The sequence below is a fragment of the Apium graveolens genome, chromosome 10, assembly GCF_009905375.1.
Source record: "Apium graveolens cultivar Ventura chromosome 10, ASM990537v1, whole genome shotgun sequence".
NCBI lineage: Eukaryota > Viridiplantae > Streptophyta > Magnoliopsida > Apiales > Apiaceae > Apium > Apium graveolens.
This window is the reverse complement of record NC_133656.1, coordinates 204,173,266-204,197,327: the sequence shown is the minus strand read 5'-3', so window position 1 is coordinate 204,197,327 and position 24,062 is coordinate 204,173,266. Positions and strand designations below refer to the sequence as shown.

Sequence of the window (24,062 nt, the reverse complement as noted above, 5' to 3'; positions counted from 1 at the left end):
CTATAAGGGTGACAATACAATACTAAATGTTAAAATTTTATTTATTAAAAAGAAAAAAAAGGATGATAAAGATAATTAAAAGTAAACGGCCGTTTGTTAGGATCTTAACAGAAGGATTAAAATCAGAAAAATAAAAAGTTAAATAATTTAAGATAGCGGGTTTTTTGTTTAAGGATTTTAACTAAAAAAATCCAAATAGTTTAAGGACTAATGAATTTATTTTTCCTTATTCTTTTTTTAGGTAAATTATATTCCCTTACTCTTATTCTCTGCGTGTGTAAAAATTAAGCAAAGAATAGTTTCATCTCAAAACACACAAAGCACAAACACACACTAATTCAAATCTCGAAAATGAAATTAACAAAACTTATCACTCACCTCAAACACTACAATTCATCTTCAAACAAATACACACACAATTTTGTATCTATTATTCAACCTCCATTACACACTCACTCTCCAAACCCTAGCTTCACGCTTCCCAAGAGATGGCACGGCAGTCATGTTCATCGCGATCGCCGATCTGAAGAAGGCGAGAAGATTTTCCGGTTAGGTCTCGCCGCCGATATCGGATTAGCTGTCGGAAAAGCGCTCACGGGTTATGTCTCCGGTAGTACTGCGATTATTGCTGATGCTGCTCATTCTCTTTCTGATGTGGTAATCATTTCTCTTAGTGTATCGTGTACTCGATAAATTGTTAATCCGGATGTCAAATTAGTAATATCGATAATTTTATAGTGGAATAGTTATGTAAGTTGTGTAGTGTATATTTAAGGTCGACTTAATTATTTTATATCTCGATATTGAATAGTAATGTAAGTAGTCTAGTGTATGTTTAAGGTCGACATCTGTAGTTAATTTATGTCATCAAATTTATTGATCTCGAATTAGATAAATTGATGATCTCAATATCTGATTAATAATATAAGCAGTCTATTGTCTATTCGAGGTTGATTCGATAATCTGATAATCTCGAAATTGAATAGTAATATAAGACTTATTGAATTTCGTAGTGCCCCAATCACTTAAACTATTGAATTAATTATGATTTTTGCCTATAATTTAATTTTCATTCATCCGGTTTTGTAACCGAAACCGAGCCGGTTAAAACCAAACCGGGATTTTTAAACCGAATCCGAACCGGCGGTTGCGGTTTTCGATTTTAGAAACTGGAGATATATGGTTGCGGTTTCGGTTTTGACCGGAAACTGAGCCGAACCGGCCATGCTCTCTAGTGTAGTGTATATTTAAGGTCGACTCAAAAATTTGATATCTCTTTATTGAGTAGTAATATAAGTAGTGTGGTGTATATTTGAGGTCGGCTCGATAATTTGATTATCTCAATATCGAATAGTAGTATTAGTAGTCTAGTATGTATTCAAGGCCGACTCGATGATGAAATAGTAATATAAGTAGTTTATTATGTATTCAAGGTCGATATATGTAGTTAATTGATATATTATTGTTTTTTAGCATTTAATATAATGTTGTAATTGTAGTCCGTAGTCGAGAAGTCAATAATCTCAATAGATATTAGTTTTTCTCGGTTCTAATATTATAAGTGTAGTGTGTATTTAAGGTTGATATCTGTAGGCGACAATTAAAAACTCCGTAACTAATACTAGTTCCTACTTCCCGTCCCAAATTAGTTGTTCTTTAGCGTTTCGAGCTATGTATTATATGCACCTTAAAATACGTGCAGAAAGTCAAAGGGACAACAAATTAGGTAAGGAGGGAGTAGTTTTTCTGGTTCTAATAAAACAAGTGTAATGTATATTTAAGGTTAATAAATTAATAAGCTCGATAAAGTTGGCAAATATGTACATAAATTCTTAAACCTATATATGCATTTATTTCGTTTTGGTTAGGTTCAGTAGGTTACTTGAAGATATGTTTATCATGAATTATTGCGAGAAAGTGGACTGGAATTCGTTTGAATGTAATATTAGTTGCATAAGATAGTAAGAGTTAGTAATATCTTTAGTCCCTTTGGCATTGTGTCGCTCCAGTATGCCTTGCAATATACATATATCTTGATCTGTTCAAGGTTTTAGGTTAAATTGGTTACGAAGAGACGTGCTTGGTACGAAACTGTTGGTAGAAAGGCTAGTAGAATTTGCTTGTATAATATTATGGAAGAACTTTGGTTGCGTCAGTCAGCAAGTCACAGGATATATGTTCATAATATATTAAACAAAGCAGTGTTTTGCTAATATCGTTAGAAAACAAATGCTGATAGCCGATAGGCAAATGGTTAAGTCAACTAGGATCTGTTCGGAATTGTGGTAGTTAAGTGATAGTCTATAAGTGCTGTTATGGTGTCTTGTAAATGCTGGGGTCTGGGAGTAGTTAATACGCCTGGCATTTTAATATTTCATTGCTCCAGCATAAATTAGCTAAGTTTAGGTTTTAGAGGAGGTGATTAGATTCTTTATTTGCTAAATAAAGAATATATTTGCATGTATTGTTTATGAGAAAATGTTGATAACTTGAAGTCTAACCTAAATCGTTTCATGACAATGTCGCTCTAAAAAGTTTCTTTCAATTGACATGGTTGAACAGTAATTCAGCATTGGTAGGGTCTAGGCGCAGCCTCTAAAAGCCAACACCCAACAAACACCTTTAACAGTTTAAGGGCCTTGTCAATTATATTTATTACATTTTCCCTGACATAAATCCTTTAAATTGTCTACGTAAGCTATGATGTACAATTTTTTACCAGTATAGTGTAAAAGAAATGACTATGCTGAGATATGTAGTAAAATGATTTCAATTAGGACAAGGATCACATTGATATATCTATAAATGTGTCATGCGTGTGTGTGTATCCGTGTCTGTGCATGCGCATGTGTAATCTCTATAAAATCTTTCAGGATGCATTTTATTTAGCATGCAATCTTTTTTCTTGAAAAAGAGGACAGCCTCTAATTTATTGAACAGTAATTTTTGTTTCTATTCCACAAACACCTCTGTGAATGTTGTTTCTCTTCAATGTTTGCAGGTTCTTAGTGGCGTTGCCTTGTTGTCATATAAAGCAGCGATGGTTCCCAAGGACAAAGAACACCCATATGGTCGCTTTTGATCTGTACCTACATTCTGCTACCCTTTATATTCCTGTAATTATATCATATAATGATAATAGTTATATTTTCTGATCATATATGTATATATGGGTTGCGATCAACTTAGAACCAATCCTTAAAATAGAACCTTAGAACCATTACAATATAAGGCAAATTCTGGTGCAGATGCCTAAATTTTTAATACACTATTATGATCTAAACCTATATACATGTTTTTTGCATCGTTGTGTATGCTTAAAAATGTTTTCAAAATATAATTGTGGATTTCTGCTGTAGAACCCTAACAAATAAGGCAAAGTTCTGCAGTTGAACTCTTACCTAAGATGTGTAGGTTCTAAGAGTTCTAAGAGGAGAGTGACTTCTATATATATATATAAGTGCATGATTAAAGTAAACCTACTGTGTCCCGTAAAAGAGTTTGCATCCTGATGATGTCTAAGTATATGTAACCCATAGTATTAAAGAGTTTGCATCCTGATGATGTCTAAGTGTATGTAGCCAATAGTATAATTTAATACCTTTCAATCTGTTTAACTACTTAAGTACTTAGTTCTTGTGTTGACAGAGTTTGGTGGGCCCTCAATGTATTATCTTCTATAATCATGTTTCACTTTTATTGTAGAAAATAGATAATCTGTTGACAAAAGGTCTCCACATAAGTGGGCATGTGTAAGGGTCAAACTGGTACACAGGTGTGATGGCTTTTAAAATTTCTTTTCCTTCTCTTACAGGTCATGGCAAATTTGAATCACTAGGAGCACTTGGAATTTCAAGTGTGCTTTTGGCATCTGGCGGAGTTATTGCCTGGCACGCATTTGATATTTTAGCGGTATAGATCTCTTCCAAAAAGATATGGAAAATATTACTAATGTATCATCGTCTTTTATTTCTTGAATTAGTTAATCATATTTTGATTTCCGTCACCTATTTGTTATTATTTTATCTGCAGGCATTGTTAACAGCAGCACCACAAATAATTGATCCGTCGGCTCAATCACACATTCATAGCCATAGTGGACATCATGGCATTGACATGAGTCACCCTGTATTAGCAATAAGTACGATGCTGGTATCAATTTCAGTTAAAGAAGGGTATTTGTCAACTAAACCTCTGACTTCATAATATAGATTTTCGTATCTCTAAGTTTTAGTGTGATAATGAATGCAGTTTCACTTTGTCCTATTTCTAGTGTTTGATCTTGATTTACTTGTTTTTGTTCTCTTTTTACCTCTAGACTATATTGGATAACAAAGAGAGCAGGAGAAAGGTCAGGTAGTGGGTTAATGAAAGCAAATGCTTGGCATCATCGTGCAGATGCTGTTTCATCCATAGTTGCTCTCATTGGTGTTGGTAATGACTAATGACCTTCATCCCCGTACATGTTTAGAAAAATTTTAGAATATATGATCTATTGGTTGATGTACTTACAAGGGATATTTACTAGTGTTTGTTATCTGCATCTACGTTAGTGAGTGGAAACTTGAAGTTGAGACAAGTACAAATGATATGTTGCTAGATTTGATATTATTTGTTTGAATAGCTGAAATACCAATAAATTTTTTAAAATGTACTAGAAGTTAATAAAATTTCCACTGACATTCAGTTCATAACATATATTTTTGAAGTTTATATTATAGAAAAAAATGAGTGCTATTGTAGGAAATTGGAGTGTTCAAACGATTTAGTGGAAGATATGGGAATATGTATTAAGATAGTTGGATGTACTGAGTGTATGCTGAATGTAGATGTATGTACCTATGAATATATTGAATTGAACTTGGGAAAGGAAAGCATAAATACTTAGATGTGAAATGCCTATCATCTGCTGGTTGAGACTGTTTGATTTCGTGCACCAATGTCACAATGACTATTTTAAGGGATTCTAAATCATATATCTGGGTCTGTATGTGAGAAGTTCTGCTTCTGTCTTCAGTGTTTGTGGTGTTTATCTATGTATAATTTGCTTTGGTATTATATACCATTTTTTGCCCCTTTGGCCTTTCCAATTCATAAGCCTCCTATTGTGGTTGAAAGTTGCTCCTTTCTGATGAGGGCTTAGTTACTTCCATCAGGAGGATCAATTGTTGGGGTGAAGTTCCTGGATCCTCTTGCTGGACTTGTTGTCTCAGGCATGATTATTAAAGCTGGACTTGAAACTGGTTATGCAAGGTATTTTTTATCCGTGGTTCTTTTGTTTAATTATTGCTACCGTTTGGCTGTTGTTATAAGTCAATTTCTGTTCAAGGATGATATACCAATACCTTAAACTTGCAATTATAAACCTAATTTTTTAGTTCATTGTTAATCTGTGAGATTGATTTTTCTTGATAGCATAAATAATGCCGCTAGCTTCTTTCTATATTCTCTGTTAAGACATTGTATGGGAAGTTAGTTTTTACAGCCACCTTAAAAGTAAACAGAGGTATTACGTAGTGAAACATTTGTGTAGCCAAATCAGGTATCCTTTTAGTAGTTTCTTTTTACTGTTTATTATAGCTGTGTGATATGAATCCTACCGCTATAAAAGTATAGCTAACAGTTGAATTAAGAGTATCTAGTATGTACTAATTAGGCTATGACAGATTATAATTAACAGCTGTCTATACTCTGTATCTGGATTTATAGTGTATTGGAACTGGTGGATGCTGCAATCCCAGCTCAACTTCTTGATCCCTATAGGCAAACAATTAAACAAGTCGAGGAAGTGAAGGCAAGTCAATTTAACCCCTCCTCCTAAGGAAAAAAATGTCATGTCCAGTTCTCTGTTATTGCCATGTTTTTCTAAATATATTACTACCTCCGTTCATCTTAATTTAAATTTCTGATTGATATAAAAATATATAAAATATAACTATTTTCTTTTACACCTTAACATGCACGCAAAGTTGTTCAGGGGCTATTTTTTTGCAACTGAGAAAGTCTCAAGTATCTACTTTTTTTTATTATTAGCACTATGTTTAAATGCTAGCTTAGCTGTTCTTTGTAATCTGTAGACCAACATGTGAAACTAATAAATTTTGTTATCTTTGCTGAAAGTCTGAAACTAGTAATTAAGGTCTAATATAAGTTGTGTTTTTAAGCTGAATAAATACTAAAGAATTGTATTGATTCTGGGAATAAAAGGTGGATGCAGTCCAATAATCGAAGTTGTACTTCATCTGTATTCTTTCAAGCTCTAGGGTGGAAAATGAGTAGTTCACCCTTAGTTTATATGAGCCTGATCTTAGATTAATAAATCTTTCTCTTCCCTAACATTAATATTATATTTTTGGCATTTGATTTGTGTACCGACATCCTGCATGACATTTGATGTTCTGGGTTTTTTTTTTATGCTAGCGCTTTTGTCTTTAAACGGGGTCAAGAGTGTGGATAGAGACGGGGGAGGGAGGGGTAAACTGCGTTGCTAGTATGATTTGAAATTCTTATGCTTAATTTATTTAATGATTATGTGGTGTGTTTTATATGGAGAGTCGGAAACTTATGACTCAATTTAAGTTGAAGGATGTTCACTATCTACAGTTTGCTTTGTGGTCTGTTGTAATGCTACAGGGATGCAATCATTTAAGGGGAAGGAGAGCTGGTTCATCAATGCATCTTGATGTAAATATTGAGGTTGTTCTAATGTTGTATGATTTATTCTTCACATACCTAACACTTTCGATTTTATGCACTTGTGACTTATGTGCTATTTTTTCTAAATTCTACAGTGGTTACTCTATAACCTCGCAGGTTGATCCATTTTCTAGTGTTAGTGCTGCACATGAGGTTGAGGAAAATGTTCGTCGTGCAATTCTAGAGTCCCATCCTGAAGTAGCTGAAGTTTTTATTCACATAGGTATACAAGTTTAATCTCTGATGTCACATATAAGTTCATCATGGGTTATTATTTCTATTCTATTTTTAAGTGGTTCTATTATGTTTTTTAATTGTTTTCTTATTGTAGAGAGTTCTAAACAGTCATCTCTTACACATGGTTTGAGATTGCATCAAAAGCTAATTTAATAATTTATCCGATGGCCAACGTAGCTCGCTTAGATTTGAAATGTTTATTTCTTATAGATGACTGAAACTGTGGCTAATAATGTATTAGATCTATTTGAAAGGCACCTGATCTATGATTGCTTGTGACCCATTCTAAAATTTGCTCATTCCGTCATTCGTAACCTTCTCAATGCTGCCTTCAGTACCTAAAAAAGGGGTATGGAATACGAGTGGGCTTGTAATATAGACCATAGCCCAGCTGCATTCTCGTTCTTGTATACTGTTACATTCTGACTCTTCTATATTTACTGATTCACCACTTCTAACTTTGACTATCAAGTAGTACTAATTTGATTTGTGTTCCAGTTTGAGATATAGCTATATTATTTGCATCCATTTTATGGTAGAAATAGCTGGTGATTTATATTTTTTCTTATATGTGAGTATATTTTTCACTAATCTGAATTGCTACAAGGGCTAAATTGACTTTTTATATCCATTTTATTCAAAATAGTGAATTTTGAGATAGTTTTTTTACTTTGACTAGCCCATGTGAAGCATTGGGTTTCATGGTGTCGTAGAAAGAGGTCTATAGGATTATTTCAGTGATAAATTTTTCCCTTTAATCATTATTATTACTCTATTAAGCATATCTATTTATCTTATTTTTTTCTTTGCAGAGCCTTGGCTCTCAAACATTACACTTGACGTAAAAGATCAGCAAAATGATATGAAGGGATCATATCATTTAAAGAGTAGTGTATCTTCCAAAGATAAAGATATTGAAGACATCATCCATGGATTGTTAGCAGCAAAATATGCAGAGGTATATCTTTCTATCATCTGGAAACTTCGCCTCAAATCGCATCATGTATATAATCCATTATTTGTTAATGTAAAGGTGATGATCTATTCTTACTATATACTGTAACATTTTAGTTTAATCTTTGCATAATCTATGAAAGAATAATGTTATATACTTTAAAGAACGCATGATATATCTGAGAACCAGCCTAGTAATTCCACTAGATAGAAGAGGATAGAAGTTTAGTTACCCAGACTCTTCATTTTGCTTCGAGTACCCGTATCAGACACTCGACTCTCGGACATGGGTATGGACACTTGGACACTTATTTTAGGCCAAAAACATGTAAATTTTTCAGAATATTGCCGAGTCCGACACTTGGATACGAACTCGTATCTGACACGCATACCCGAGTCCGGGTAACATAGGACAGAAGTAGGGGTGTAATCGAGTCGAGTTGAGCCGAATACTGCCAGGCTCGGCTCGACTAAAATAGTTCGGGCTCGGGCTCGACCGAGCCTTTAATTTCAAGTTCGAAGCTCGGCTCGTAAAAGGTTCGGTAGGCTCGAGTTCGGCTCGAAAGCTCGAATTAATTCATTAAATATTAACAAAAATTCGAAATATGATCGGTTCAGCTCGAGTTCGGCTCCATAAAAATAAATAATATATAAAAAATATTAAATATTTACATAAAAATATATTTATAATAAAAAATTAAAAATAATAGAGGCTCGATAAGGCTCGTGAACCTTACGAGCCGAATAATTTGAAGCACAAGTTCGGGTCGGTTAAAAATTAGAAAAGCTCGAGCTCGAGCTCGGCTCGATTATTTTTGAGCTGAATCCTAATTTTTTACGAGCCGAGCTCGAGTATCTGAAGAACAGTTTGGCTCGTTTACACCCATAGATAGAAGTAACAATACTTCATTTTGATTACTAATTGTTCATAGCGGATAGAAGAGCCTCAAAACTATTATTAGTCCAAAAACAGGGTTTTCTTTACTACATCAAGTATTACTTTGTAATAGTAAAATGTGATGATAACTACCACATTTTGAGTCAAAATTTATTTCAAACCCCACTTCAACAAATTGAATTTCATTAGGAAACATGATACAACTGTGCAGTTTCACAATTAACTACATCCTAAAAAGTAATTTTGACTCAAGTTAAAGTTATGATGGAGATTTGTTTGTCCTGGTAATTAATAGGAAGATCGTAGAACATCTGTAGCTTCCGTGTCCCTCATAGCCTCAGCACTCTTTCCCTAATTCCCACATACTGGTCTTTAAACGTTGTAAGGTTATTGTTTTCCATACACACTAGCAAATTACTGTTGACAACTTTGTGATTTTGCATGTACTCAGCAAATGGCTGTTGAACACATAACATCTCATATTCTGCAAGGCAAGACTTTACTTCAAGTAGAAGTATCTATGCCACCAGACATGTTAATTAGGTAAAACTCAAATAAATTGCATCTTTTGAATTGTCAAGTCTCTTCTGCTCCAATCTAGTATATTTTCCTTATCTTTTGATATTCATTTACAGAGATGCAATAAAGTTGGCAAAAGATGCAGAGAGACACATTAAACCGGCTGTCTCAGATGCTGTGCAGGTCTGCTTTCAGTTACAACTTGGTAGTGCTATCACCGAGTTTAACAGTGAAATGTATGATAGTAACAGAGAGGAAAAATGAATTCATCAATAATAGCACTTTCTTTTTCCTTGGCAAATAGCAGCCCTTTGTTTAGAACAAAAATTATTAAGCAAATCATATAGAATGTCAAAAGTACTGGGTCCCTGAGATGGCAGAATATCATGTAAGCATCATAAGCAGTAGAATGCTGCATTTCGCAACTGGAACTATGCAGTATGAACCATCATTTCATATTATTAATTATTAAGCAGTTTATAATACTGCATCATAAGCAGGTAGAATGTTGAGCATCTTTTCATATACTAAAGCAGTTTATATTACTGCACCCAAACTATGTTGGAACTGTTTTGTTATCTCTACCGCCCCGAGATTGTTTCTATTTTCAGTAAATCAAGCTTGAATCTGATTTAAAACTTATCTTCCTTTTAAAAGATTGCTCAAAGTTGAATTAAACAACTTTTTCATCAGTTGGGATAAATATGAATTTTTTGCTTCGCAGGTAAGAAATATTATCATGTTTAAAAAATTGAAGTTTCTTTTAAGATGTGGGATATATTTTTCGTAGTTAAAACTAGAGCCCAGACTTTAGTTTAATTGTATCTTTCAATGGCACACGTTTTTTTCAATTTTTAAAATGAATCCATTTTGTATAACAAATTAACGAAACTCACTTTTATCAAATACAAACAAAAACTAATCACCAATATATAAACTAAAAAAATTGGGCAAGTTTTTAAAGTCAAGGTTAACAATTATATCAAACCAAACGACCCAATAAAATATCACTCAATCAACGGGAGGTTTTATATCCAAAACTGGATAAAGATCATTGAAACCCAAAAAGGATTCTGAGCATACAACCCAAAACATAAACCCTAAAACACAAAATTACTACCAATTGAATATTAATCTAACCTTAAATTCACGAATTAATATAATTACAGTTAAATATTACTCCCTCCGTCCCCCTTAATTCTTTACATTGGGGGACAGGGGCTAGGCACGCACTTTAATGCTCTTATTAAATATAGTTGCATAATTTTTTTAAAATATTTTTTCTTTTAAATAAAAATATAATGTTAAACTTTTATACAAAAAAATAAAAAAAATTAAAAATAAATTACGGAAGTATACTTTATAATTGCACTAAAATACGTGTCAAGCGTAAAAAAATGAGAGAGACAGATGTAGCATTTATTTTTATTTATTTAAGTAAAAAAAATTATTTATAAATAAAATTATTATAACTTGTAAGTATTTATTTATTTATTCCTTTTAAATCTCTTATTCATTTTAAATTATAAATTACTTATTTTAAAATTTACTTAACAGGCGCTTTATTAACGGAAAATCTTTATTAATCAGCTTAAAATATCACAAATCCTTCCCTTCAAAATAAGTGCAACTTTTACCACACATCAAAATATAATAACATATATTTATCAAAATCCAGTATCCACAAACCATCGCCATCAAAAAGTATAGTATAAATTTATATGGTACAAATACAAATTTCAATAAATAAATATGAAGGTAACTGAAGAAAAGAGAAAGAGGAGAAGCCATTGGTCAGATAATTGTAGTCTGTTATTTAAATCGACATGATATTTATTCCGTATAATCAATCCTCACCCCAACAGCTTCTTTCTTCTAAGTCTAACAAATACTAACAGATTCATTGTAGAACAAGACACATCTTTCTCAAAGTATTCTACGATCTTACAGTTACAGCTTCTATTATACAGAATACTTTGAGAAACATGTCTAATTCTCGAGAGAATCAAAACAACAAAATCATGTAAAAAATATATGTATATTAAAATGAATAAAGAGGAGGCTCAGAAGGATCCATTGGTAAAATTTTCTCAATCAAAGAGTGGAGAGAATGAAATCCCCTCAGAAAATAGGTAGGTTTTCATCATCACTGCCTCCTCATTACAAATATTATATCAGAAAACAAAAATCTAAAAAAAATGAGAAACCAAAAAATAAACGCAAGTAATGTTGAAGTGTTGAATCGGCCCTCAAACTCCTGGGTGTTTTGATGGGAGTCTTTGTGTGTGCATATATAGTTTCGATTAGGGTTTCGATACGCACGTTTAGTGAAATTACTGGAACATCCTTGGGCTTTGTGTTAATAAGTGCTGGGCCCAATTTGTAAGTGCCAGGCCCAATGGCCCATGTTGGCATTATACTTTCGTGTTTAGTTTTTAAAAAATTGGACAAATGTTACAAAACTATTGCAGCTTTATTTACGGAAAATAATTATATATTGTAGCGTGGAAAATAATTATATATTATAGCGTGGCAAGTATTAATCTCTTCTATATATAAACAAGGGTATAATTTCATGAGATTAAAAAGTCTCATTTGAAAAAACTAAATTATTCATGAGATTAAAAAGTCTCATGGTTTGTGGGAATCAAACTCAAGTTATTTTATTCAACTATACAACCTCTTACCACTACACCATATTGTCACATCTGTTTTTTTATCATATTATGTATAATATGTAACTGTGCTAAATTAATATTTTATTTAACTTTAAAGATACTTACTTGAATTCCGTAAAAAAAAAGATAATTAGTTGAATATTTGTACAGTTAATTTTAAAGAATTTAATTTCATATATAAAATTAGGCATAGAACATAAATGAATTATTATCTTATTTATTAATCATTTTTTAGTTTGAAAATATATCTCACATATTTTTAACATATTTTTTATTATAAAAAGTAATTAAAATGTACATATATAATTTTTAAAAAAATATTGAATATAGAATCGCTTATATATAAATAATCTATATTGGTATTACATATTTAGATAAGTTCGAGTTATAATGAGTCAATGCATTTTAGAACTTGACCCATTATTCAAAAAATACTCGAAATTTGACTACATGACTCGGCTGAAAAACATCATCATATTCTACTTTTAGTAATATTTAAATTACAAGCTCGACGATAATATCTTACCAATAATGTGAATTTTTTTAATATCTTATGTTAATATAAATTAATGTGTTTGAGGTCTTTATAGGATCAAGTCAATTGATTATTTATATTAAAATTACTAACTTCACTGGTAACGCATTATTATTTTTGGGATTTGTCCAAATTTTAAGAATATTTGAAATTTGAAATTTGAAATGAGATCTCACTAGATTTGTTAAAACTATGATTATATATTAAATCGATTTATTTTACATTTTTCACTTAAAAAAACTAACTTTTTAAAAAGAATTCTTTTAGATCAACAATATCCATTGATCAATATAATATCGTACAAATATTTTGAATTATTCAAATAAAAGTTATAGCTATACTATATTGTAGCATTTGATTCAATACATTTTATATTATTTAAGAAAAAAAACATATATTGTTCAATAATTTGAAGAAATTAACCAGTTCAACTGATATTTATAAAACTTTACCGAACTGAAAATTTTTAATTTTAGAAGAATAATATAAAATGTTATCAAATTATTATATGAAGAAATATTAGAGTCGTAATGAAAGAAACTTAAAAACGATTTAAATAACGATATAAATACAATTGTTCTTTCGAATTCTTGAAAAAAATCATGAATATCAATAATAAGTCTTAAAAAATATATAATTCATTTTTATGTTACAACCATGATTGATACCCGGTTGCGTAAAAAATAGATATGGATTGTTTGTCAGTTATAATGTGAATACCATATATAAATTATAGAAATTTATTTCTTACATAATTTTAATTTTTGAATAATTATAAATGCATGTTATTTAAGTAATCAATTATCTCACTAGATGTTAATAATGATTATACATGTACATAAATCAGATATTTAGCATATAAATAATTAAAACCATAATAATTTACTAAGAGATGTAACATACAATAATTTACATTCTAACACACACATACATGTAACTTAATATTACTTTGTTAACAGTAGTGTAAATAAAAAACAAACATTTTCCCATACATATATACGTTGAATTTCAAAAACTAAATTTTTATTAAAATCAACTTTAATATTAACAATAATATAACATTTACATTATTGTATATTATGATTGCAAGTCATTCTGACTTCAGTTATGCATTTTTTATCCTTTTAAATTGAGTAAGTTAATTGTAAGTTAGTAGTTAACTCAATAATAATATAGAGCAGTACATATAGTTTATTTAAATAAAATTCAAGATTTTGGTCAACTATGTATTCAACATATATGTTAATTTGTAGCTTTTTATTTGTAAACATACTAACGAGATTAAGTTTAATCGTTTCGTTTTAAATGTACACTTACTACCCTGTTTATATTCATTCATTAAATATAAAATAACAGATAAAAAAAATATAATATAATAATAGTTGAGGGGATATTCACTCATAAAAGTGAGGAAGTATTCAAAACTCCTAATGTCATAGGGGGGCATGGAGCTTGTTGAAGAGAAATTTTATCTCCATTTTTTCAAAATTTGACTCAAGAGCCTATATACAAATATTGTTGGAGTTGCTCTACAAACATTATAATTGAATGATGCATAAAAAAATTCTAGAAAATGACATGTGCCTCACACGGGTTATTATGCTAGTTATAGTTAAAAAAAACCTACATATATATCTTATTGAAAAAATCTTATACTATTTTTTTTTACTTTAATGGAGGTGTGATTGCCTCCTAAATTTTTTTAATTTTATTTTGGCGTAATTTATTAATCGATGATCTTCTACTTTAAAATTCATCCTGATATTTTAGAGAAAGGTAGTGCAAATGTTTTTAAAAAAAATTATTTGAAATATGCAATTGGCGAGTTCATATCTTTCTTTATAAAAGTTGACTCTACCACACCATATAGTTATATAGTTAGCCAATCATAGATTTTTTTTCATAATTTTCATCCAATCAGAAGCCATCATTTCAATTTCGAACAATAAAAATTCACGAAATTATTTCTTTTTTCAGAGACTTAACCATGATGTTAACCATCTCGGGTTAGTCTTAAATCACTCTAATTAATGTTTACACTTTTATCATTAATTCAAATTCAAAAACATTTCCTTTTTGACTTTTAAAAATCACTTACAAATTTAACAAAATCATTTTCTTTTTAAACTTTTTACCATTACTAACAAATCTCTAATTTACAAATCTACAATTTCGGACTTTCTCGTCACTAATAAATCTATATAATCTTAGAGGCTACTATTACCCATATAAAATTTATCCATAAATTTACCCATGACCCATGATCTATTTTATTTTCTTACACATAAAACTTTATATCATACACGTATCCATGGATCTTTTACATAAATATTCATCTCAACCCATTAACTTACCCCTGAACTGCTCCATGATTATAACAAATTAGCAACTGTATCTTATCATCATTCTAAATCAATTTTCAAAATTCAAAATTATAAATCATTCTATCTCTCAAGAATAGCGTTACACACAATTAGTTTTTTCTTCTTCTTTTTCCTTCTCCTTCTTCATTTTTATTCTCTCTCAATATTCTGCTTATCTTGCTTCTCTTCTGTTTATATATTGATGTATACACTTTTCTTAGAACTCTTTCAAGAATGGCGAGACATACAAAATCATTAATATATTTTTTTTTCTTTTTCCTTCTTAGACTTTTTTCTTTCTCCCAACTTTTGTCGCCTTCTTTTTTTACATATTTTTGTATATGTGTGTGTAAATTGTTTAATTTGTGCAGGATGAAACGTATGTCAGGATTAAACCAGGTAAAAATTCTTAAATGGAGACAATTATATTAATTTTGTTTATGGGGTTTATATGTTTAATGAAATTTCTAAAAGAGATTTGTTTTTAATTCTCCGCCTTAATTTAGATTACTTGAAATTTAAATTGATGATAAAGATGTTTTGATCATTTGTGGGTCAGTTACGGATATAGATCCACCCTCGACAAATTCATCCTCGAGATCCTCACTTACAGGTTTGATTTTTTATCAAAGTTTAATTGCAATTTTTGTGGCCATGTGGAAAATGAGTAACTTCTGTGTGTTGTTTTCTTTAGGTTTAAAACATAGGATTTAGAGTAAAAACTCAGAGAATGTTCATCCCAACATTTATAATGCCACCGTGGTTGGCTAATGTACTATTCTTACTATTTTCCTGGATTTGCTTTTATTTTATGTCTGATTCAAGTGTAATAATTTAATTCATTTAGATGATTTTATAACTCCGTTTAAGACATGTTGTCAAGACGCCTCAAACCATACTAATGCTACATCAATAAGTAAATACTTATCAATTTCGACATGATTGTTGTCTGGTAAAATGTAACGTGCTTAATTTGTTTCCTCTATGCCTTATTACTTTTTACAGATATTGGTGACGGATATAATTGATAAGTAATCTCCCTTCAAGCCCAGAGTTTGATTCACTTTTATCTGTTTCCCGTTTTAAAGCCGGGAGCGGTTCTGCTTGCCCATCGTCTCCTTCCTCTCAAACCATTACCAGGTCATACAACAATGATGTATGTAAATATTTCTACTAGGAATTCTTGATTTAACTGTTTACATATGCTTTCTTTATATCTTATTTTAAAATACTTTTCATATTTTTTTGATTCAATTGTAGTTATTATTCAAAAGTATATTTTTCAATCACAATGATCATAAGTTGGGTATATGGATCTACTTAATTAGCTAAAACTTTTTTAGACACTAAGTAATGATTTACTATCTAGAGCCTAATGTCTCATCTGTTTGAAGCATGACTTTTGTAGTTTTTATCGATATTTATAAATTTTATAATGCAGGTGTAAATGTACAAGTTTGTTGATTATTTTCTCGGGCAACTTCTATTGTCTAACTTTGTATTTTCTCAGATTTCTGTGTCTTTATCTTCTTGGATAATTTTTCAGTTGTTTTTGTAATTAAATATGATTTATGCCTATATATTTTTCGAACTATATGTATCTGTGTTGATTGTAATTGGTCGTGATTGTGGAAAGATTCTTTGCTTTTGAAACAAAAGTTTGCATATGTGTTTACAATTGTAGGTTTGTTTGTTTTCTTTCTCTAACTCATTTTTTTCCTTATGTATATTTTATTTTTCATTTTTGTTATTTAATTTATTTTTTTCAGATACACATTCATGTTACTTACTATTTTCATATTTATTTCAGGCCTTGATATGGCAAGGCAATGGAAGTAAAAATTTAAGATTTATATAATAACATGATATGGCGTATCATCATATTCGTCATTCATCATTTATATATTATTTTATCTCTGCACGGCAGAATATGACGTATCATGATAATGCCAAATATTGTTGCTCAAGAGTTGATGCTTGCTTAGACTGTTGGCATTCGATGACTGTTGTAGTTAAAGTTCTCGACACTTCCCTTATAGGTTTGTACATAACGTTTTCCAATTCAGTCAAAGATTATTTGGTATCAAAGTATAGTTTATTTTGTTTGGATCTATCTATGTTTAAGTTGTACTACTGAATACATAATATGAGTTTTTCTGTAGTTATGTGCTTATAAATTTCCCTGCCCCAAGTTGGAATCTGGAATTTCTTGGAAGACATTATTAATTTGAGTGTTATATTATTTTAAAAAGGCAGCAATCTTCTATGTAGCAATTGACGTTGTCGTTCATACTTGCAGACACATTATTAATAATTTTTCATCACCAACTCAGATTGTAAACTCAAATGCACCAACAATTTAGATTGTGAATCTTAAAGAATTAAGCGAGAAAACAACATCAGATTTTTTAAAGGTATTATTATTTACAGTGTTAATTACTTTGTTTTTATATTAATATTGTACGTTAAACTAATGTTTCATGTTTCAACTTCTTGGTGCATTTTGTGATTGAATTAATGGGCATTCTATGTTATACTGCCACTAGGGGAAAGATCATAAGTGAGAAAGGTGTAGGGACTTTATTGTTTGTTACAACAAGCCTCAAACAGTGCATTAAACAGCGGGTTAAATATTAAAGTGATCACTCAACTGAACGCCATATATCAGTTTAATCATCAAAGTTAACGGGGTATCATTTGAATCACTTAAGTCATAAAAAATATCATACATATACCTCAAAATACGTGCTCAAAAATTAAAATTTATTTTATGGAGTTCTATATATTTTTCTCGAATTTTATTACAACCAAATGAAAATGTATGAATTCTAGTATTTTCTATAATATAATAAGATTTTTTAAAATTTATCTACTATTTATTTTTAATTTTGTAGTCATTTGCTTTATTTAAATAAAAATAATTAGTAGATAAATTTTTAAAAATCTCAAAAAGTCATCTAAAATACTATGAATTCATAACTTTTCATTTGGTTGTAATAAGATTTTAAAAAAATATTTAGAACTCCATAAAATAAATTTTAATTCTCGAGCACATATTTTGAGGTATCTATTTGATATTTATTATTACTTTAGTGATCCAAATGATACCCCGTTAAGTTTGATGATTAAACTGATATATGACCTTAAGTTGAGTGACCACTTTGATATTTAACCCATTAAACAGCTTAGAAAGTAAATTATCTGAAGGGGGTAAAGATCCAGATCCACAACCATATTTTAGAATGTTCCATGCCACTCAAGCTCACACAAATGCGCAGATGAATAAATTTCTTTCTACAATGGTTGAGTGGTATAAATTTGCTGACAATAGGAAGAAAATTGTCAATTTTTGTATATATATATGTGTGATTTGTGATTTGTTTAATTTATATAATTATAAAAATTTGTGCAGGATGAAGGGATAATGGACCTTACATAAATTGTTTTGACAATTATATTTGAGGTTTGTGTGTGTATATATACATATGATACATTAAGGTTTGTGTTTGTTTATATAGATATGATATTTTATGTCCCTTCTACTTTTTTGATTTACTATGGTATTTTGATTTTTAAATGATGTTTTTCCATCCTGTAAGAATATAAGTTTGTATATGTGTATATATATTTGTATGTGGCTATGAATTTATGAATGGATGTTGAGTTTAAGATTTATGTGGTTATGCCAGACTATTTTTTGAGTCACCTAGGAGAATTGTGATGCTGCTCAGGAGGAGGAGGATAAAGGGAAATCCATAGAAGTAGTTGATGAAGGTATTATATTATTTTTCTGGTTTTTGTTTGTGTCAGTGTATCCAGTGGAGTGTTTGACACATTTTTAGAATGTTAAGTGTCATGTTTATAAATTCATTTTATAGTCTGCTGGAGTCTGGATGGATCCTCTTATCATACAAAATACGAGGATGATTGCAAAACCATGAACTGATCTCGGCCTTATGTCCTGTTCACGGTTGAAAATCTGAAATATAAAATTGTCAAATGGGTACAATGTGCATTTTTCTCTCTGCATTTTGCCTTCATATGTTAAAATTTCCCTGTGGTATATCTTGTAGTAAGAAGCAGTTGCAAAATACAAGATTCGCTTAATAAATTTATTGGACAATTAATAAAGTAAGGCAAACCTCTAATTTAGTTGATGAACGGGATGGTGGTATCCATAGATCACCAAAAATTGACCAATTAAATTATAATTTGACAAATCCACAAGGTGGAGACAGTAACTTGAATAACTCTTTTGTAGATGGTACATCTGGTATGTAGGAGATTGATCTTGAGGATCCCTTTGATATGTGTCATGGTAAGGATCTTGTTATGCCCAAAAATTGGTATAAACAATATTCAGATTGAGATTGATAAAATAGGCAAAATTGAAGGAGAAACGCCTAAAATCTAGGAAAAGATAAGATTGACTTTCCATAAAAGAGAAGGCGCGCCCTAAGAACGCGCCCCATTGATTGAGTAGCTGATTAACAATTATGATTATCATGTCTTAAAGGCACGCCCTCAAACATAATGAAGGAGGCGCACCCAATTACTGAAAAGGGGGGAGAGGAATTCCTTGATTGGAATCTGTCCAGTGGTGAGCCTTAGGGCGCGCCCTAGGTAAGAAAGGCTCCTTGGACGGATTACTCCGACATGATTACTTTGACAGACTCACACCTTGGCTTAGACAGAATTAGAGCAAGCCCTAACGATGAATAATTTAGGGCGCGCCCTATGATGTAGAATGATAAAGGAAGAGATCAAAGGCTGGTGACACAGGGCGGCGCCAACATACATGAATGTTTGGGCGCGCCCTTAACTTCTACTTGGCACACAAATACATCTTTGACATGTAACTTGGACGCACTCTTTAGAATAATCAAGGAAGATGGAGAATGTTATTACTAACCTATTTGATGCAGGTACTCTATTGAAGAACTCATCCCTGTAGCACATCTACGAGAAAGGCGGTGTCCATGATCAGAGACCTCCAGGGGTATGCCTGGACTGAAGGCCTCCTCCTGTAGTCAATGGGTGTCCTCATTGGGGATGTGAGGTAAAATTTGGTGTGTGCTTTGGGAGCTTTGTCTCTGTAGTCAACGGGTGTCCTCGTTGGGAGACTTCGGAGTATCCTGCACTTTGCACCCAAAAGCTTGGGATCACTTGTCCTGCAATCTGGTAGGGGCTCCTTATGGGGGACAAGGATGCGTCTAACATTTAGCGTGAACCACAGTTATACCTGCGTTCGCGGACTAGAGAAACAGCTGGTAGCGGAGAGTTATCCTTGGCCAGGGAGATGCCTTATCCGTGAAGTCTCGAAGCCACGGACGAGCCTTGGGCCTTTGTGGTTGGGCCTCATCGGCGGACATTCCTAAAGCTAGTAGAAGACGGTTTTCAGTGGGTTTCCTACTGGGCCTCGGGATGAGAAATCTAAGCCCGTTAGGTTTCTTGTTCCCCAAGAACTACGTGGGCTTGATCCCCTATAAATAGGGGTACGTAGGCAAATTGTAAGGGGTAAGAAGCGAGAGCGCAAAGGAGCCACCACTAACCCTAAGCAATCTCAGCCCCCAATAATCACCACCACCAAACACTGTTCATCTCTTCCGACGAATACTGTTCATCGGATCCACCGATTACTGTTCACGTTTCCGACGAAGAACCGCCATCACAGATCTTATTTCCGGCTACGAACCTCAAGTTTTGTTGCTCCCAAATTCCTCCGTCAACAAATTGGCGCTAGAAGGAGGGGCTAATCAAGATCTGAATCTGGGAGGAAAGATGTCTCAATATCGTGATGGAAGTTTTTATGATGGAAGTTCCGAAGAAGATTCTGATCACGGCTATGAATATGAACCCTACGTTCCGCCAATGACTGATCATCCTACGCCGGACATTGGGGGATAGCCGCCTGTGCTCATCAGCAACGCCGACTTGTTGGAACAACTGTATCGCATGGGCGATGCTTTGTATGGTTTCGATTCAAGGTTGAGCACCATGGAGCGACGCAAGGCCAGGAGGGGTCTTCGCCGTGACCGTGCAGCTCACGCACCTGGAAAATCACCCATGACTGATAGGGATGCCTTAGCCGGCCATGGCCACACCGAAGGAGGATGTGTGCCGATAACCCCGCGACGTCTGGACTACTCCAATGACACATCCCCAATCATCGAGCTGTTGGAAGAAGATGTTGATGGTTGGGAAATTCTGCGGGCGGATAACCAGGGAGCCACCCATCCGCACCGGTCTGGACGTAGTCTCGAGGAACGCCGACAGGCGGAGTCGATGCCGGAGAATCAGCAACGGGGCTTCGCAGCTTTGAAAGATCACTTGGGGATCCGCTTGGGCGATGATGATTTAAGAATGGTGTTACTTGAATGGCAGAAAGAAGCTGATCGTGGAGATGTGACGCCCCATGATACAACGTGTGTGCCCCTGAATTCCCAGGAAAATCGGGAGCGGCACCGCGATCCAACGCGTGTGCCCCTGAATTTCCAGGAAAATTGGGAGCGGCACCGCGATCATGAGAGAGCTCCTCCCCGCAGATCGCAGGATCGATATGGGCATGGGTATGGAAACGATCGTTGGAGAAGGCCTCAATGGAGAGGAAAAGGTGGAGGCTGAGGTAGATACTTAGAGGGATACCGTTGCGACAATTACCGCGGTCACCTTGATTCCCGCTGAAATAACCAAGCAGATAGCTATGACTATGCGGAACATGATGATCGCAGAAATGTAGAAAACTATGATCGCGGTACGGCTCGGGGCCGCGGCCAAGGTGAAGAAGAGAATCGAGGGAGAAATCAAGGACGAAATCCTGAAGTAATTGTGATACCCGAAGACGCCCAGAATACGAACCAGCAGCAAGCCCCTCCCGAGGGGAATCAAGTGGAGGTACCTCCATTACAACCCCAAGGTCCGCAGCCTCAAATGCAGACCATTCCAGGCGTGGGAACTTTCAATGTGGGAGATCTAAAAAGGCTACTTAACCACCTGGAAGGCAGGGTGACGACCACAGCTGAAATCTCTTCCCCATTCTAGGTGGCAGTAAGAGAGGCACAGTTGCCGGCCGGATATCGCAACACTACTAGCGATCTCCGTTTCCACGAAAACTCAGATCCGGTGGAATTCCTGGCTCGTTTTAATATAGAGATGGATGTGTACCAAGTCCCGGACTTGGCTCGATGCCGTCTCTTGGCAGCAACCTTTAGAGAAAGTGCCCAGCAGTGGTTTCAAAAGCTCGGGCCAGGAGTGATTACTTCATGGGATCAGATGAAAACTCTGTACTTAACCAAGTTCCAAGCCGCGGTGAGATACGCGCCCTCTGTCACAACTCTTACCAATGTTAGGCAAAGGGAAAATGAAAGCTTGACATCGTACTTCAAAAGGTTCAACGCTGAATCTACTAGCGTGAGGGGAGCATCAGACGAAGCCCTGAAAAGCTTCTTGATCACAGGATTAAGGGTTGGCTCGGACTTTTGGAAGCACTTGCAAGGGAAAGACCCGGCTACTCTAGCAGATGTCTTCGCTTTGGCAGAATCTTTTAAAGCTATAGAACAATATCTGGCAGAGGTGCAACCGATTTCACAGTCAAGTCAGAGAAGCAAAGGAAGGAAGAGGGATAGGTCTCCAAGCCCAAGGTACAGAAGAAGTAGTCGAAGCCCAGACCGGGTAAATACCGCAAGCACGAGGAGGGGATGGAGTCCTCCCTCAAACTATGACTACAGGACAAGCCGGTACACGCCTTTGGTCGCATCTATCGAGCATATCTACGAAGTAAACAAAAATAAAGGGCTATTTAGAAAACTAGAAGCTTTATCATCATGGCAAAGCAAAGACAAGAAAAAATATTGTGAATACCACGAATCATCTGGACATAACACGAATGAGTGCCGACATTTAAAAGATGAAATCGAAGCACTTATCAAGGAAGGATACCTTGGAGAATGGATAATCAAGGAAGTAAGGAAGCACAAGAATGACATAGCGAAGGAAGAAGAAAGGCGAGCCCCGCGCGGGTCGAACAATGATACCCAGGAGGAAAATAAATTTGTCAGGGATGGCAGTATCCGAACAATCTACGGGGGAGATCCCGGGATGGAATGCAGCAACCGAGCCTTGGCAAGATATGCCAGGGACGCCCGGTTCAGGCCTCTCACGGACATTCATAGGGTGGAAACTCGGCCGCCCAAAGTATTTAAGGGTGAATCCATGGATATCACCTTCAGAGAAGCGGATGCCCGATGGGTACATCATCCCCACAATGATGCGCTGGTTATTTCCATCCAGATCGGAACCAAGAATGTCCATAGAGCCTTCGTGGATAATGGAACTACCTGATCAGGATATGTCGGGGGAAGACTCGTGGGTCTATGGCTTTTCAGGCGCAGGAGTTAGAGTCATGGGATCGATTCGGCTGCCATGTACTTTGGGGGAAAGCCCATTATCGGTAACGAAGATGCTTGAATTTAAGGTCTTGAATCAGGAATCGTCCCACAACTTGTTGTTGGGACGACCTTTTCTGCGGGAGATGAGGGTTATCACCTCAATCCACCACCTAACCATCAAATTTCCAACGCCAAATGGGGTGGGGAGTATAAAGGGTTCTCAGTATGACTCTCGGGAGTGCTACAGGCAAGCCATGAGAGGCTTTAGAAAAGACTCCCACGCCGAAGATACTTCGGACGTAGATCAAGAAAAAAACGTTAAGCAACCAATCGAGGAAATCCGAGTCCACTATTATGTTGGGCAAGAAGATGAGCATCCCTCCGGGCTGCCCCCAACAATGTTGTACTTGGAAGACACAATCAGACTTGAGATGTTGGAAGAAGAGGAGGCAATGGACACCATAGTCCAAACAGATTTCAATGGGGAACGGTTAGAAAGGAGATTCGATGTCTTGCAAAGCCTCGAACAGGATGATGCCCTTCCCCCTGAAGGAGCACCCTTACCCGCAAAACATACCAAGGAAGTTGATGCCCCTGCTATGCAAGGCGCGCCTTCTAAAGAAGTCGACGCTCCTCCTAAAGGGGATGCGCCTTCTCTACAAGACAATGAAATCCATGATTCTCCTGACCTGGATCTTGCGATACCAATGCCGATGGAAAAGATGGGCCCAGCAGAAGATACGATCGAAATTCCCGTCGATGAAAAAGATCCGAGTAAGGTTTTGAGAATAGGAT

General features: G+C 34.2%; 2 protein-coding genes and 2 non-coding genes across 4 annotated transcripts; 2 read left to right on the top strand and 2 right to left on the bottom strand.

Moving 5' to 3' along the window:
- The first annotated feature begins 285 nt into the window (after positions 1-285).
- On the top strand, positions 286-9,803 carry LOC141692324 (metal tolerance protein 2). The gene is made up of 12 exons (XM_074497104.1): positions 286-657; positions 3,002-3,071; positions 3,815-3,912; positions 4,033-4,175; positions 4,319-4,434; positions 5,157-5,253; positions 5,710-5,794; positions 6,634-6,696; positions 6,814-6,919; positions 7,746-7,891; positions 9,237-9,328; positions 9,421-9,803. The coding sequence occupies exons 1-12, from the start codon at positions 352-354 to the stop codon at positions 9,566-9,568; spliced, it is 1,470 nt and encodes a 489-aa protein (XP_074353205.1). The 5' UTR covers positions 286-351; the 3' UTR covers positions 9,569-9,803.
- A 1,289-nt stretch (positions 9,804-11,092) lies between these two features.
- LOC141694471 (small nucleolar RNA Z155) lies at positions 11,093-11,168 on the bottom strand. The gene has a single exon (XR_012563776.1). It is a non-coding gene; the product is annotated as a small nucleolar RNA Z155 (small nucleolar RNA).
- Positions 11,169-11,360: 192 nt separating this feature from the next.
- LOC141694465 (small nucleolar RNA R41) lies at positions 11,361-11,463 on the bottom strand. Its single transcript, XR_012563770.1, has one exon. It is a non-coding gene; the product is annotated as a small nucleolar RNA R41 (small nucleolar RNA).
- A 10,569-nt stretch (positions 11,464-22,032) lies between these two features.
- Positions 22,033-23,220, top strand: LOC141691690 (uncharacterized). The gene has a single exon (XM_074496452.1). It carries the CDS (start codon positions 22,033-22,035, stop codon positions 23,218-23,220), a length of 1,188 nt encoding a protein of 395 aa, XP_074352553.1.
- Positions 23,221-24,062: the final 842 nt, after the last annotated feature.

Bases quoted from the DNA above. Each gene is read 5' to 3' on its own strand.
- LOC141692324 (XM_074497104.1), top strand. From the start codon at position 352: ATGAAATTAACAAAACTTATCACTCACCTCAAACACTACAATTCATCT. The intron at 4,435-5,156 runs GTAATGACTAAT...TACTTCCATCAG, and splicing joins AGTTGCTCTCATTGGTGTTG to GAGGATCAATTGTTGGGGTG. The intron at 9,329-9,420 runs GTAAAACTCAAA...ATTCATTTACAG, and splicing joins CCACCAGACATGTTAATTAG to AGATGCAATAAAGTTGGCAA.
- LOC141691690 (XM_074496452.1), top strand. From the start codon at position 22,033: ATGGATGTGTACCAAGTCCCGGACTTGGCTCGATGCCGTCTCTTGGCA.